Source organism: Oncorhynchus kisutch, linkage group LG30, assembly GCF_002021735.2.
Source record: "Oncorhynchus kisutch isolate 150728-3 linkage group LG30, Okis_V2, whole genome shotgun sequence".
NCBI classification, from domain to species: domain Eukaryota; kingdom Metazoa; phylum Chordata; class Actinopteri; order Salmoniformes; family Salmonidae; genus Oncorhynchus; species Oncorhynchus kisutch.
The window spans coordinates 23,072,853-23,088,907 of NC_034203.2; the positions used below are offsets into that span (position 1 = coordinate 23,072,853).

Consider the following 16,055-nt stretch of genomic DNA (forward strand, 5'->3'; position numbering starts at 1 on the left):
GATTCAGCCTCCTCTACACGTTTTCCCAGTTCAGTCAGTTTATATTTTTTTGACATTGAATATTTTCTTCATATGCTTAGACAGTTTCTCATTGCAGGTGCAAATTTCTGTTAGTAGTGACTCTAAACTCACTTTAGTCGAGTCGGTAGCTACTTGGTCCATGGTCATGCTGTTTCGTTGTGTTTGTTTCCATTTCTCAATCTAGTGTTTGCCATAACATGCAGTTGCCAACATAACATTTCAGTTATTTCTGAACTTTAGAGTCAAGTTATTTCATATTTAAGAAGGATATTTTAGTAAAGAGAGGGAATACCAAACAGATCTGTATATCATAGTCTTTCTCAGAATGTATTGTTGTTTTTCTGATGTTTCAGTAATTGCAGTTGTCTGCTTATCACCCACCGTGACTGTGATTCATGAAGCCATATTGTTCTGTCTGTGGTCACTGTTAAGGTTCGGGGCTCAACGACGGCCAGTGGCATAACGTCTATCTCCATGCTCTGGAGAACTGCGCCATGCTGACCATCGATGGTGACGAGGCGTCCACGGTCAGAACGGTCATTCCCATTCAGATTAGAACAGGGGGCCAATACTACTTTGGAGGTATATACACAGATGGTCTATAACAGAACCATATAGCTCTATACTGGACAGGTATATGGCTCTGGGCCCGATTTCTCAAAAGCATAATAAGGCTTATTTCATCGTTCGAACCTCCGTAGGAGCATCTTTCCATTCTCGAGCTGTTTCCCAACCTCGTCTTTATTAACGGTGCACTTCAAATCGCTTGTAATCTAACGCCTGCCTCAGACCACTTGTTGAACAGCTGAGTGCATCGTTAAATCACTGTTTGTCCTCCTGTGTCACTTTACATACAGTAAATATCTGCTGAATATAGAATGAAGATGTTTATCTTTCTCTCTGTGACCGCCGAAAACTTCCTAATTGAATATAAATAGCCAAACATTTTTACATATAGGAGCAGAAGGCATTATACAACGCGTTTCGACTTCTAGTTGGCATCTTTCAGGCAGCGTGAGGAAGATTCTAGAAGTCTAAACATGTTGCCGTTGTGTATCCTGATGTGCACTGCTGACTGCTCCAATATGTATTATTTTGTAAATATTTTCTGTAAACAGTTCACTAAAGTTTGTTGCAATGTAGTGGCCGCCTACTCGTCTTTCTTGGATTACCTGCCATTTAGGGGCCTACCGTCCCACTGCCATATCTCACCCTGCGATGCATCGTTAAAACACTCGTAAGTGATGGAATTTAGGTTTACAAGTGTTTTAACGAACTCGGATGCATTTCCCAAAATACCTCGTAGTGAGAACTTTCCCTTTCGTACAAGCTTGTTTTTATATTGATAGGATTGAAACAGCGCTGCTATCAGATCACATTTCTTCATTCACATTTTACATTCACATTAGAATTATTGCCTATATGGCTGCAAATATTGAGACAATTTATTCCAATGCTTAGCCTACCCTATAATACTAAACTATCGTAGATTTGGCATATCATTGCGCACATGTTGTTACATATTAAATATGAAGGAAAACATTTGACAGCCTACAGTTAGCAAAATAGAACTCAATGGAATGAACATGAAATTGATTTTAATATGATTTCAATATTGTCCTATGTAGTCTATAGGCCTACTGTATTCAATACTGCATTAATCTCTGTTTTTATTTGAAGCATGGTATTATCTTTTGCTTCTTTGTAACAATTGCAAAGACATTTGCAACTTTGTATTTGTAGTCAACTTCGTTCTGAAGTTATCTGCGGTCACAGAGAAACATCTTGATTCTATGTTTGGCGGAGATCTTGTGTGTATAAAGTGACAACACACTTAGCTGTTCAACTAGTGGTCTGAGGCGTTAAATAACAAGCGCTTTCAAGTGCAACTTCAGTGAAGATGGTTTTAGGAACAAGCTCTGAGATTTAACGATGCGCCTACAACGGTTCTTACGATGAGCATACCCTTTAAATGCTTTTAGGAAACCAGGCCCTGGTCTATAATGTGCAAACCCTCATAATGGGCTTGTTACTTACTTATTCATGATGACATTTCTATAATTCAGTCTGACAAACAGTCTTGTGATTTATTGTGTGTACAGTACATGTTGTTTTGTGTTTGATGGCATGCTTTATAAGAAAATCCCCTTTGTTACTATTGATTGGTTGCCTTTTTGTTTTCTTTTTGTTTTGTTTGAAGATGTTTCCTTCAAGACAGTGTCTTAAATATTGAATGAAACTCTTCCCTAATGATTCAAACGAAAACACAATACTCAGAATTAATGTTGCTTATTACTTGTAATGTGTCTCTAGAGTTTACTTTTCAAACAGAAAGCTCTGTCTTGATCATATGGTTAACTTTGGAACTCTTTCTCCCTCTTGTCCTCATGCAGGCTACTTCCTGCGTACCAACACTCCCCCTGCCCAGCGCTCCTTCCAGGGCTGTATGCAACTGATCCACGTGGACGACCAGCTAGCTGACCTGGTGGCGGTAGAGCAAGGCAACATGGGAACCTTTGAGAATGTCAGCCTGGATATGTGTGCCATCATAGACAGGTAATATTCTATACCATTCCCCAAAGATCTTATTGAGCTTGATAATCTAAGCAGCCTTTTTGCTTTGCTGTTGATCATGAAAGTGAATGTATAAAAACCTACTGCGACATTACCTGAGGGGCTGGTTGCTCATGGGCATGCATTACACAGCCTTTTCATAAAGACGGTAGGTGGCCCATCAAGATCAAGAAAGCATCTCACACAGCGACACAGCGAGAGGCAGGGATCAGAGGATCACACAAGGCTTCCTAGTGGATGTCTTGGTGTGCAATCTCTGTGCTCCTGCTGGTAAATGCCTGTGTACACAGCCAAACAGGCACACATCTCCAATGCAAAACTCATCAAAACAATGAAGTGGAAAAGCTCTGTTGCTTCTCCCGAGATATGGAAATGCAATTTTAGCAAAAGGTTACTCAGTCCGCCTGGAGAATTTGGACATGCGCTTACATTCTTATCAAGATAAGCACATTAAAGGTATTCTCACAGTATGTTGGTTCACTCCAACACATGGTTCTGGTTCATAAATGGAATCTTATCTCTGCTTCTTATTCTCCGTTAGTGATTAGGTGTCAAACTGTAGATCCTGTTATTCCAACCTTTTGTGCTGGAATTGTTAACGACACCCTTTGAAATGTCAGAGGAAGACATTTTCAAGACCGCAAAAAAAAGTTCTGGATGGTCATCCAGATTTGTTTTCAGCTTAACGTCCTTAGTCAAATCAAACTATATTATTGTTCTAGGGACATTTGTGTAATATGTACATATGATAAATCCATTTATGGCTGAATACTCTTGATGTGTTGTTCATTTGACTGATCTATTATGGTCAAGGTTATCCGATACACCAGATTTTCTCTCCCGTTAAATAGGAACGTTCCAACATCTCTGCCCTGTGTAAATGTACAGGATTGCGGTGATGAAATCGTCATTCTAAACTATGCTAGCAGGGGGAGTTCAACTAACTTCAAAGGGAACTCCATGTTACCACAGCCCTTTGATCACACCAGCAGGTTTAAGGAGGTCCTGCACTGGACATGGACTAAGAGAGTACAGTGATACAGTGATACAGCCTAAAGTTCACCATGAAGTGGTATCAAAAATACATGAAACCAAGGTCACGAACCTCCTCACAGCACCCGTGTGTTGGCTGATTACTGTCATGACACGGCGACAGCACGGTAACATCCTCTGTTGTCTCACAAAGGTCAACGTATTTCAATTAGATGTCTTCTTGTTGAATTTGTATCCATCCATTTCCAATGAATTTGTTTTTTTAGCGTAAATTATATTTGAAATATGCACTCTATGAAAGTTCTTCCTATGTTGTCCTATCTATTCTCTTCTGACCCATCTGTAGTTTCGCAAAGGTCAAAGTAGTTAAATTAGAGGTCACTTCTTCTTCTTCATGTGAGAATGATCTCCCCCCCACACAGATGTGTCCCTAACCACTGTGAACATAGAGGCCGCTGCTCTCAGACCTGGGATAGTTTCAGCTGCTCCTGTAACGGGACAGGATACACCGGGGCTACATGCCATACCTGTAGGTATCCTCCCCTTCCTCCTCCTTAGCCTATCAAGACATCTTCATCTATGGTCTGTCATTATTCATACCCTCAGGGACCCATCTGAAACGTCAGTCACATTTTTGCACATCATTCACCTCCCTTACAAATGGGGAAACGCCTGGATTTGTAATGATGAATAAGTTATTCTACTGCAATGTCCGCTTCATAATACACGTGGTTTCCTCTCTCGCGTGTGTATTCCTCCTCTCCAGCCGTGTATGAACAGTCCTGTGAGGAATACAAACACCTTGGTAAAACATCTGGCACGTACTGGATCGACCCTGATGGGAGTGGTCCTGTTGGCCCCTTCAAAGTCAACTGCAACATGACTGGTAAGAGTACCTCTCAATAAGACCCAAGATGAAAATCAACTAAACCATCTCTGCGTCTGATGATTTTGTCCCATCCCAGTGGGCCAATCATGTTAAAATGACATCATTATAACCAGATTACAACCAAATCTGGTATCTGGTTGGAATGATGTCATTGCAACCAGTTTTGACTGCATTGATGGCTGACCCACATTTAATTATTCCCCTGTAAATATTGTACACGGCTGACTGGTTTGTTGATGGTGTTGTTGACTGTGTGTGTTGCAGAGGACAAGGTCTGGACGACAGTGAGAAACAACCTGTCTCCCCAGACTTCAGTGACTGGCTCAGACCTGGAGGGGAAGGCTGTGCTGCAGCTCAATTACAACATGTCCACAGAGCAGGTCACCTTATGACCTTATGACATCTTCACCCATTGAATCATTCATGAAGGAACCATCTCAATGGGAAAGAAATCTGTATTTTATCAGTGGGTTTAATGGACCCGCATTAAGCCTAGTTTCATACAAAAAAACAATACTCAATGGAGAAACTCTATATTTTCAGTCTAGAGAAACCAGCCCGATGTGTATTTTCTATGTATTTTGATGTTACAGCTGAAGACACTAGCTAGCTACGTTTTTATTAAAGATGTTCTCACTGTATTTTCACTCAGCTCCACTAATATTACTAAATGTTATGCATTCTGCATTGCTTAAACCCTCTTTTCTCTCCCTACGACAGGTGACAGCCATCATGGGCAGTGCGGAGTACTGTGAACAGCATGTTGCCTACGCCTGCCGAATGTCTCGACTGCTCAATACGCCAGGTAAAGAGGATATTGGTGTTTGTATGTTAATTGTTGTGTACATCTGAGAATATTTTAAGGATCTGTTTCTATTGGACAGTACTGTAGTATCCTTTCCAACAAAGACACAGCAATTTAGGCATCTGGAGAGAGAAAATGGCAATAATATGTTGTCTTCTCTTTCCCCTTCCCAGTGTTTGTTATTGATGAATGTCCGTTTAGGTGTTGCTAGATTGTTTAGCCGGTTGTTATTAGCATTATGGCTACACGTGAAGAATACTCTTATCTATTTGATTTGGCAAGTGTTTCACGAGATGTTAAGGCAAGCTGGCGTACATTAGACAGCGACAAGCTGGCGTACATTAGACAGCGGCAAGCTGGCGTACATTAGACAGCGACAAGCTGGCGTACATTAGACCGCGACAAGCTGGCGTACATTAGACAGCGACAAGCTGGCGTACATTAGACAGCGACAAGCTGGCGTACATTAGACAGCGGCAAGCTGGCGTACATTAGACAGCGGCAAGCTGGCGTACATTAGACAGCGGCAAGCTGGCGTACATTAGACAGCGGCAAGCTGGCGTACATTAGACAGCGGCAAGCTGGCGTACATTAGACAGCGGCAAGCTGGCGTACATTAGACAGCGACAAGCTGGCGTACATTAGACAGCGACAAGCTGGCGTACATTAGACAGCGGCAAGCTGGCGTACATTAGACAGCGGCAAGCTGGCGTACATTAGACAGCGGCAAGCTGGCGTACATTAGACAGCGACAAGCTGGCGTACATTAGACAGCGACATAGCAGTTGTCATTACTCATAGAATTGTGCCAAGCATTTATTGCAGTGGCTCTGAGAAATACGACCTGTGATAAATGGAACTGGTTTATTCCCTTAAGCCAACCATATGGAACATTATAACTGAAATTCCATGACAGCCACAGAACCTAAAAGCTTGTCAGTTTCATCCAACAATGTAGTGTTTTTTTGTTTTTTTTACCTTGTTTGATTTTTATCTCATCTGGCGTTATCAAGCAACAGCCGTTCCCCCTGAGGGTCCATAGAGTTCTGAGCCTGAGGTTTTGTCAGCAGCAGGGTAGCCCCAGCTCCCAGCCTCTAGAGTAGACACTGATTTGTGCATCACTCGGTGTATATGAGCAGCATAACAAGCTTTCATCATGTCCTTTGGATGTGTTAGGATCTGAGACAGGGGCCTGACTGACTGGAGACGTTGACAGATAAAACCCACACATCATTAGTGTTCTGGTGAGCTCTGTACACCTTGCTGCTCAACAGCCGTTTAGCATGGTGAAAGGGAGCGTGTTGGTTGGCAGGATCAGTGAGCTGAAAGAGACTAGGAGTCAGAAATTCCTGGTCAGAGCTGCTGGTCGGTGGTAGTACCTCTCCCTCATTTGGTAGTCGTATTGTGTTGGCCTCAGTGGTGCCCATTCATCCAGTATTGAGGAATAGAAGTTTACTCTACCTCCCAGTTTCACCGCTGCTGGTTTGTCTCTCTCCCCTCACACAGACGGGAGATACTTGGCCTCCAGGCCCTCAGCTTAGCCTATTTCCCTTCTCATCACCATAAAGAACCTGAATTATTGATTACTCTATAGCCAGGGAATACCCAGAACCCCACAATGGTCCATGCTGCTCTCCTGAATCTCTCTCTCTATCCACCCTCCTCTCTCCATCCACCCCCCTCTCTCTGTCTCTCTCCATCTCCCTCTCTCCACCCCCCCCCCCCCCCCTCCCCTGCATGTGGACCAGTGTGGAACATGGATACCTTGCAGGGGAACAGCCTGTGTAACAGCCTTTGTTCTCTCCCTGGAGCCTCACCGCCTCACTCTGTGTCCCCTTGGCTTTTACTGATGTTTTTTTTTGCCGATTTCTGAGGCATGTGTTGAACAGACCACCCCTGTGGCTAGAAACAGCGGTCCCATTGTCCTTCAACTATTATTTCCCCATTGATGCAAACATTGCGTAAATATTTCACTGTCAGTGGCTTGATACCAGACCCCTTCAATAATGTACTACCAGCCAATTATTATTTTTCATAAAATTATTATTTGTCATTCACTGGAGGGAAACTTCAGCCAGGTGCTGCTGATAAGTAACAATGACAAGATGGAAAATGGCAAATGAAATTATATTTTCTTGTCTTTCCCAAATTACCATCGTGTTTTTCCCCACTGCTTATTGTTAAGCATGCCTGTTGTTTGACTACTTGACATTCAAAAGCATAATTCACATTGTAAACAGCAAAACACAAGAGTTGTTCAGTGATCCTACAGTAGTCAGTATGACTACACAAGCACGGTGGAGATGTTGAACAAGAACAAATGCCCTGGGGTGTGTTTGTCTTGATAAATGATCTTGTTTGTCCATCTATACAAACAGACATTTCCACTTGATGTGATTCCTCACGCCAGTTATTTTCCCGTTCCTTAGAGCAAGTCATTTTTGATTACCTGGAGTGCTGAATAACACTATCGGTCTGTGCTGCTGTTGGTGTGGAACAGGAGGAATAGCTGATTAATAGACCACATAGCTTGTCTCAATCAATAAAAAAGTAAGGTGTCAAATAGAGTGAAGGAAAATGGATCAGCTGGTTACACTTGTTTAAGGATCTAAACATAGGACTGCACATAAAATAAGCAGTATAGGCATCAATAGCCTCTTCATCTCAGTTTCAAGGCTATTTGCTATGCGAGTTTGACATCAACAACAGTAGCATGTTATTGTCTGTGTACCAGTAGAGAAGAGTACATGAAAAAAAAACTGCTTAGACTATCTATGGTCATTTGTTTACTGTAGATATACGCACATGTTGTAGCATGATGCTTATGTATTGAGTATGTTGTTGTTTTGGTAAGTTCTGTGCTGATTCATGTTGTTGTTATTTTGCAGAGGGATCTCCATTGACATGGTGGGTTGGCAGGGCCAATGAGAGGCATTTTTACTGGGGTGGTTCAGGCCCAGGGATCCAGAAGTGTGCCTGTGGAATCGAGAGGAACTGCACCAACCCCAAGTACTACTGCAACTGTGACGCTGACCAAACACGGTGGTGAGTGACTGAACAAGACCATAGATTCGATGTTACAGTATTAAAATGTAGTTTTATAATCTAGTTATCCTGAAATGTCATACATGAAATGAATCAAGACATAATACATTGTAACATTTGCTTTGTGCTACAATCTTACTGTCGTGCCTTTTGTAGTGAAAATATTCCTCTGTATCTCACATATTTGATTTATTTTTAATTTAGGAGAGAGGACGCTGGTCTTCTGGTGTATAAAGACCATTTGCCTGTGAGTCAGGTGGTGGTTGGTGACACTAATCGTGCTGGCTCGGAGGCTAAATTGACTGTGGGTCCACTGCGTTGTCAAGGAGATGGTGAGTTTGTTATCATTTCCACACCTATGGTAGTATTTTGGGCCATTATTCTCTGCTTTGTATGACTAGAATGCACATTGAGTGATTCATGTTTCCTGTCTGTTTCCCAGGTAACTACTGGAACGCAGCATCCTTCAACACGCCTGGATCCTACCTGCACTTCCCTACCTTCCAAGGAGAGACCAGTGCTGACATCTCTTTCTATTTCAAGACTTCCTCCTCTTATGGCGTCTTTCTGGAGAACCTTGGCAACGCTGACTTCATCCGCCTGGAGCTAAAAGGTGAGTATACCACTACTCAGTAACAGGTCGATATACACTACCTGTAGACTTACAGTGCCTTGCGAAAGTATTCGGCCCCCTTGAACTTTGCGACCTTTTGCCACATTTCAGGCTTCAAACATAAAGATATAAAACTGTATTTTTTTGTGAAGAATCAACAACAAGTGGGACACAATCATGAAGTGGAACGACATTTATTGGATATTTCAAACCTTTTTAACAAATCAAAAACTGAAAAATTGGGCGTGCAAAATTATTCAGCCCCTTTACTTTCAGTGCAGCAAACTCTCTCCAGAAGTTCAGTGAGGATCTCTGAATGATCCAATGTTGACCTAAATGACTAATGATGATATATACAATCCACCTGTGTGTAATCAAGTCTCCGTATAAATGCACCTGCACTGTGATAGTCTCAGAGGTCCGTTAAAAGCGCAGAGAGCATCATGAAGAACAAGAAACACACCAGGCAGGTCCGAGATACTGTTGTGAAGAAGTTTAAAGCCGGATTTGGATACAAAAAGATTTCCCAAGCTTTAAACATCCCAAGGAGCTCTGTGCAAGCGATAATATTGAAATGGAAGGAGTATCAGACCACTGCAAATCTACCAAGACCTGGCCGTCCCTCTAAACTTTCAGCTCATACAAGGAGAAGACTGATCAGAGATGTAGCCAAGAGGCCCATGATCACTCTGGATGAACTGCAGAGATCTACAGCTGAGGTGGGAGACTCTGTCCATAGGACAACAATCAGTCGTATATTGCACAAATCTGGCCTTTATGGAAGAGTGGCAAGAAGAAAGCCTTTTCTTAAAGATATCCATAAAAAGTGTTGTTTAAAGTTTGCCACAAGCCACCTGGGAGACACACCAAACATGTGGAAGAAGGTGCTCTGGTCAGATGAAACCAAAATTGCACTTTTTGGCAACAATGCAAAACTTTATGTTTGGCGTAAAAGCAGCACAGCTCATCACCCTGAACACACCATCCCCACTGTCAAACATGGTGGTGGCAGGATCATGGTTTGGGCCTGCTTTTCTTCAGCAGGGACAGGGAAGATGGTTAAAATTGATGGGAAGATGGATGGAGCCAAATACAGGACCATTCTGGAAGAAAACCTGATGGAGTCTGCAAAAGACCTGAGACTGGGACGGAGATTTGTCTTCCAACAAGACAATGATCCAACACATAAAGCAAAATCTACAATGGAATGGTTCAAATATAAACATATCCAGGTGTTAGAATGGCCAAGTCGAGAATCTGTGGAAAGAACTGCAAACTGCTGTTCACAAATGCTCTCCATCCAACCTCACTGAGCTCGAGCTGTTTTGCAAGGAGGAATGGGAAAAAATGTCAGTCTCTCGATGTACAAAACTGATAGAGACATACCCCAAGCGACTTACAGCTGTAATCGCAGCAAAAGGTGGCGCTACAAAGTATTAACTTAAGGGGGCTGAATAATTTTGCACGCCCAATTTTTCCGTTTTTGATTTGTTAAAAAAGTTTGAAATATCCTATAAATGTTGTTCCACTTCATGATTGTGTCCCACTTGTTGTTGATTCATCACAAAAAAATACAGTTTTATATCTTTATGTTTGAAGCCTGAAATGTGGCAAAAGGTCGCAAAGTTCAAGGGGGCCGAATACTTTCGCAAGGCACTGTATATTATGGATGTGTGTCTGTGCAGTTCAATATCAAAGCTCTGGGTCAACATCTGCAAAAAATTATCCCATTACAATATATAATGTATAGATGCAGTATAAATTCAGTGGTTTTGGACAGTGTTGATAAGGCTTATTCACAGTAGATATCGACTTTGACTTGCCACTATGACTTTCCGCTATATAAAAAGTATCTTGTCTGTCTTGTGGCCACAAAACAAGAATCTCGTGTTCCTACTAAAAACAAACCACCAGCCACTAAGCAATTGTCACCTGCCATGTTCCCTGAGAGCTACCGTTCAGTTCTTAGTACAGCTTCTCAGTCAACTCTTGGGGACTGTAACAAGATGGTAGATTGAATTTTGGGGGACAAGTGTGTGTGTACTGTAGAGTCTCAGTCTGAGAACATTGTGAAGGTGAAACCTCCCACGGTACCTCTAGGGCTCTCCATAAAGGCTGCCATCCATCTCATCGATCGTAGTCCATACTTCTCTCAGCTTATATTCAACTTCAGTGCTTTAGAAATCTCCACTTAGAAATGTCTAGAAGTCAGTATTAACTTAAAGTTCACCAGCACAGTGGGAACCCTGTTTGGAAATGGTATTGTTAGATGAAATTGGTTTCCAGTGACATTTAAGCATGATTTGTGAGCTGGTGGGAGAGCAGTTTCCTTCCGCTGGGAAAGATCAATGGTCAGAAATATCTTTGAGCTGCTTCCGTCGCCTCAGAACCCATTGTTATTGTTTCTGACCCTTTTTCTCTGGCAGGTTTGAAGCTTTACTGACGCCATCTTTTGGTGCAATGCGTTGACAATATTTGAGCAGTATTATTAGTGATTCAGTTGCTCTGAAGAAACACGGTCTCTTCTTTGGAGACAGAGACAGACAATATTCTGTTAAAAAAAACATTTCATATTCAATATTTTCCCCCCATTTTAATATTCACAAGGTATAGTATTAGTCTGCCAAGGGAAATTGATTTACTAAGCCTCTGGTGAGCTTTTATATTTTAAACCGTTTTAAACACTCTTGAGTACTAGTACACATTAGAGTTTCTCTTTAGAGCTTGGCACTGGCAGTTGTTTTCATGAGACTTGGCTCCACTCCAAAATTCCTCTCTGAGCTTCAGAATGTTCTCTGCCAGTCCTGCAGGCCAAGCATCTGCTCTGAACAGGTGGATCTATGATTGACAAGGCTCCCCCATGTCATCTCCACAGCTTCAGTACATGCTCTGAATGGAGAACAAATGCAGTCAGACAGCTCCCTTTAATATAGATCTATTGAGTCGGTTGGGAAATAAAATCAAATAATGATTCTCCCAATGTGGTCCAGGGTGAGACCCCCTGGTAAGTGGAAAAGAGCTCAATCACAATCGCTGTGAAATCTCATTACTCGATGGCAGCCTGGAGTCTGATTTATGTGGATTAAGCAATCGGACAGGGTGTTGGGTGATTAGACAAGTTGTCAGTATGTAACGTACGTCTCTGTAGAATTGGACCCAACAGGGGGTATGATGATACCTGTCAACAGGGTTTCAATAAAGTAAATGATGATAGACGGGGAAATGAGAGAACTGTGTCGTTGTGAAAGGAAGAAAGCTATCTAACCATCTCACTGCTCCCTGAAGTATTTGTCTGCTTTACGCATTTATAAGTGTTGGCTGATAGGTACTTGTCAAATACACATCTAGAAAGTGATCAGTTTTTCAGAGCTGTGAATTATACATAGTGTCATTCATTTTTATTTTGAAGTCATGATTTCAACAAGGATATTTCAAATTATGATTTCAACAGCAACGGAAATTAAACAACAGTTTCCTTCGTATTCATGGGAAAAGTCAACACTGTATGGAAGCAGAATTCCATTTCGGTAAAAATGTTTGTTAGCTTTTCAACCACTCCGAAACAGACCAAGGTCTTTCAAATCTCCTGTATAGCCCAAGCCTAATCGTTGTTTCAAAAACTACCTCCTTGACACATTTCCACCTCCTTAATTAAGTTGTTTCTCACCAAAAATTACTTACTTAGACTCTTACTTACTTATCTTCTTTGTGCCCACCTGCTCATAAGGCAGATACAAGACCTCTCCACTTCTGACGATCCAAAGCCTGTTTGGCAGCACCCAAAACCTTATGTAACTCCTTGCCCTTTCTCCCCTCCTGCCCAGCTGCCACGCTTGTGTCCTTCTCCTTTGATGTGGGCAACGGTCTGGTGGAGCTGAGTGTGAGGTCGTCCACTCCTCTTAATGATGACCAGTGGCACAGGGTGGTGGCTGAGCGCAATGTGAAGGAAGCTGTGCTGCAGCTGGATGGGCACTACAAGGAGGTTCACCCTGCACCCCCACAGGGTCACACCCGCCTGGAGCTATACAGCCAGCTCTACGTGGGTAAGATATCCTGCCTACCTGCCTCCCACCACATAGCGTAATGATGATCAGGTTTATATGTCTATGTGGGTTAGACTACTGCTGCTCAGCTCATGGTGTTATGACCCGACTTATACAGGCTGCACTGTAGGATACAGGCCCACGCAGTTTTCACATTGCACACAACAACAATGTCAAAAGGTATAAGGATGTCAATTCCATAACTTCAACAACTTAAAAAAAACATGAGTTTACCTGTTTTTTTTGTGTGTTTTTTTACCAGAAGTGTACTTTGTAACATAAGTTGTTGTAAACCAAAATACCTAATACAACTTCTTGTCATAAACGTTATCATTCAGGTGCATCGGGTGGCCAGAGGGGGTTCCTAGGATGTATCCGTGCCCTGAAGATGAACGGTGTGACCCTTGACCTGGAAGAGAGGGCGAAGGTCACCCCAGGGGTTAAGCCTGGCTGCTCTGGCCACTGCACCAGCTATGGGCAGCACTGCAGAAACAGTGGCCAGTGCATGGAGAAATACAACGGTTACTCATGTGACTGCACCTTAACGGCATATGATGGGCCCTTCTGCACTGAAGGTAAAATACAGTCACAGTCATGTGAGAGAATAGTAACTCTGAATATGTCCTGGTATTTTTGTTTTCAACTTTACACGGTGCTTTAGGTAGGCTAATATCGATACGCTTGTCAATCTCTCAAACTTATGCTGATGTTTTGTATTGCTGCCAAATGTCTCCTGTGTGTATCAGATGTGGGCGGCTACTTCGAGAGTGGAACACTAGTTCGTTACGACTTCCTTCCCGAGAGGGGCCTTCCAGCTATCAGGGATGTGAAGAGCCTGTCTCCCTTGCTGCCCACGGAGGGCAACCTGACCCAGGAGGAGCTGGTGTTCAGCTTCAGCACCTCCAACGCCCCGAGCATCCTGGTGTACATCAGCTCTAGGACTCAGGACTACCTGGCTGTGGTGCTCAGAAACAATGGTGAGAGAGAAACTGCTCAAAAGGGTCTGAAATGCTTGAAAGAACAAGAGAGCAACCCTGGCCGTCCGTTTATAGGGTTTGAAATGCTTGGAAGGTGAAGTTAATGACTCGGTCAGCAAAGAACCACAGAATGTACTGTAAATTAGCTCAATAGCTAATTATATAGTGCAACACACAGGTTGGGCATGGTTCCAGGCACATACATATTTCACTGAAAAAGCAGAAAGAGAGAGTGATAGTCAATTTAGTATTTGGCAATGTAAAGCGTCATTTTAAAATACAATTTCCACTTGAGTGTGATACTCTTACCATGTTACTAAGCCTATCAGAATATGGACTGACAACCATATGAATTACGATGGTGATGGAACATTGGGACTGACTGTCCATTCCATCTCCCTCTGTCAGGAACACTTCAGATCCGCTACAGCCTGGGAGGCCTGAGGGAGCCGTTCACCATCGACCTGGACCAGCGCAACATGGCCAACGGCCAGCCCCACCACATCAACATCTCCAGGCAGGAGAGGAACGTACGGCTGCAGGTGATAATAATGAGGACAGTAATGTGGTTTTATATCTCTACAAAGCACTTTTCACCTGCAGGTCCAGTATGACCCTAGTGTTCCCCTGTCACAAAGGCTGATCTAACACACAGTGGGATTTGCTGAAGTCATGAAATTAAAAAAAGTTTTATTTCCTCAAACTACGTTAGGCCGCAGGTAAAAATCATACCAATGTAGCTTTATTTAAAGAACAATTTATCAAGCAGTTGAAAGGTTGGACTTTAATGTTCTACTTGTGCCAGGGAGGGCACTGCTCTCAGTGGGAGATTTGCTGACGTCATGAAATCCAACAAAATACAACCTTTCCCTGTCCTCTGACTACATTAGGCTGATTGATAGCTACATAGACTATAGATAAAGCACTTCATTAAGGAGTCGAACGGCAGGACTAGTGCTCTCAGGAGGGGAGGACACCACTCTCAGTGAGAGTGTGCAGTCCTCTGACTGCATTAGGCTGTTGACACACCTGACCCACCTTGTCTGTGGAGATTGTGTTTAGTGCATTGTGCTATTAGCACACTCTTTCTAAAGCCTACCACTAGGGGGCAGTAATAATACAGTACAGCTGAACTGGGTTTATAACTGACTGTAATACATCATGATTCAGGACCATATGGTATTATTTTCCAGTTGGATCATTACCCCCCAGTCAGCTACACTCTGCCTGATGACTCTGACACTCAGTTCAACCTGGTCAAGACCATATTCTTGGGGAAAGTCTTTGGTAAGTGCAGATATAATCCATGTATTACTGTAGTGCAAATATAATAAATGCCATCAGACGTATGTGTACAGATCTCTTAGAATTCGCCCCTAAGTCATTTTAGGACTTTGGTTCTGTGTGTTCTGATAAAAAACAGAACCATAATTGGTGTTGCCCATCCGTGGCTAAAAAGTGTTGAGTTCTGGTTTAGTCCAGGTGTATTAATATATGTAATGAGTGTGTCAATATAGATGGTAAAGGTGATGTTGCCTTGACAGAAAATCATGTACGTGTATTTTAGTGGCCATATTGTCTAGGTCTTAATCTGACTGATGTAGTACCACACCACTGCAGCACACAACACAACAGTATTCTGTAACCAGACGAGGGATGGAATAGGAACTCTAATAATGTGATGTGGTGGGAGGGAGCAGTACTGTGTCAGCAGGAGTCAGACAGTACACTGGTCCTGTTCTGAGAACAGTAGAATACCCCATTCTGCCTGGCTTGTAAAGCCTTACGACTCCCTAGAGTGCTTTGCTGCTGCACTCTGTGAATAAATTAACAACAGGCCCACCGATCTCTGACATCATCCTCAGGGAGGGAGGGAGCACAGAGGCCCGATCCTGATCCCCCATCTTGCACTCCTGTACGCACATCCAGGTTTTCTCTGAGCCGCGCTGTGAATGCATTAGTTCACTGATCCATGACATCATATTTTCTCCATGTTTTCTCTGGTCTGGCTGTGGGGAAGGTAGGGAAACGAGGTGGACTGAATCACTCGGGGTGCATTCATATTCAGAGCTCGCTGGCTAACCAAGGCTGCAGG

General features: G+C 42.9%; 1 protein-coding gene across 1 annotated transcript in view; it reads left to right on the forward strand.

Annotated features, from left to right (window-relative positions):
• The window catches only part of LOC109875343 (contactin-associated protein-like 2), a 77,528-nt gene that overhangs the window by 50,161 nt on the left and 11,312 nt on the right, over positions 1-16,055 (forward strand). Inside the window, exons 9-22 of the mRNA XM_031810695.1 lie at positions 454-603; positions 2,415-2,577; positions 4,011-4,117; positions 4,355-4,474; positions 4,742-4,857; positions 5,198-5,282; positions 8,171-8,327; positions 8,532-8,659; positions 8,770-8,940; positions 12,765-12,983; positions 13,322-13,558; positions 13,730-13,960; positions 14,369-14,502; positions 15,154-15,247. Coding sequence (XP_031666555.1) covers positions 454-603; positions 2,415-2,577; positions 4,011-4,117; positions 4,355-4,474; positions 4,742-4,857; positions 5,198-5,282; positions 8,171-8,327; positions 8,532-8,659; positions 8,770-8,940; positions 12,765-12,983; positions 13,322-13,558; positions 13,730-13,960; positions 14,369-14,502; positions 15,154-15,247 — 2,112 coding nt within the window. The remainder of the gene's footprint in view (positions 1-453; positions 604-2,414; positions 2,578-4,010; positions 4,118-4,354; positions 4,475-4,741; positions 4,858-5,197; positions 5,283-8,170; positions 8,328-8,531; positions 8,660-8,769; positions 8,941-12,764; positions 12,984-13,321; positions 13,559-13,729; positions 13,961-14,368; positions 14,503-15,153; positions 15,248-16,055) is intronic.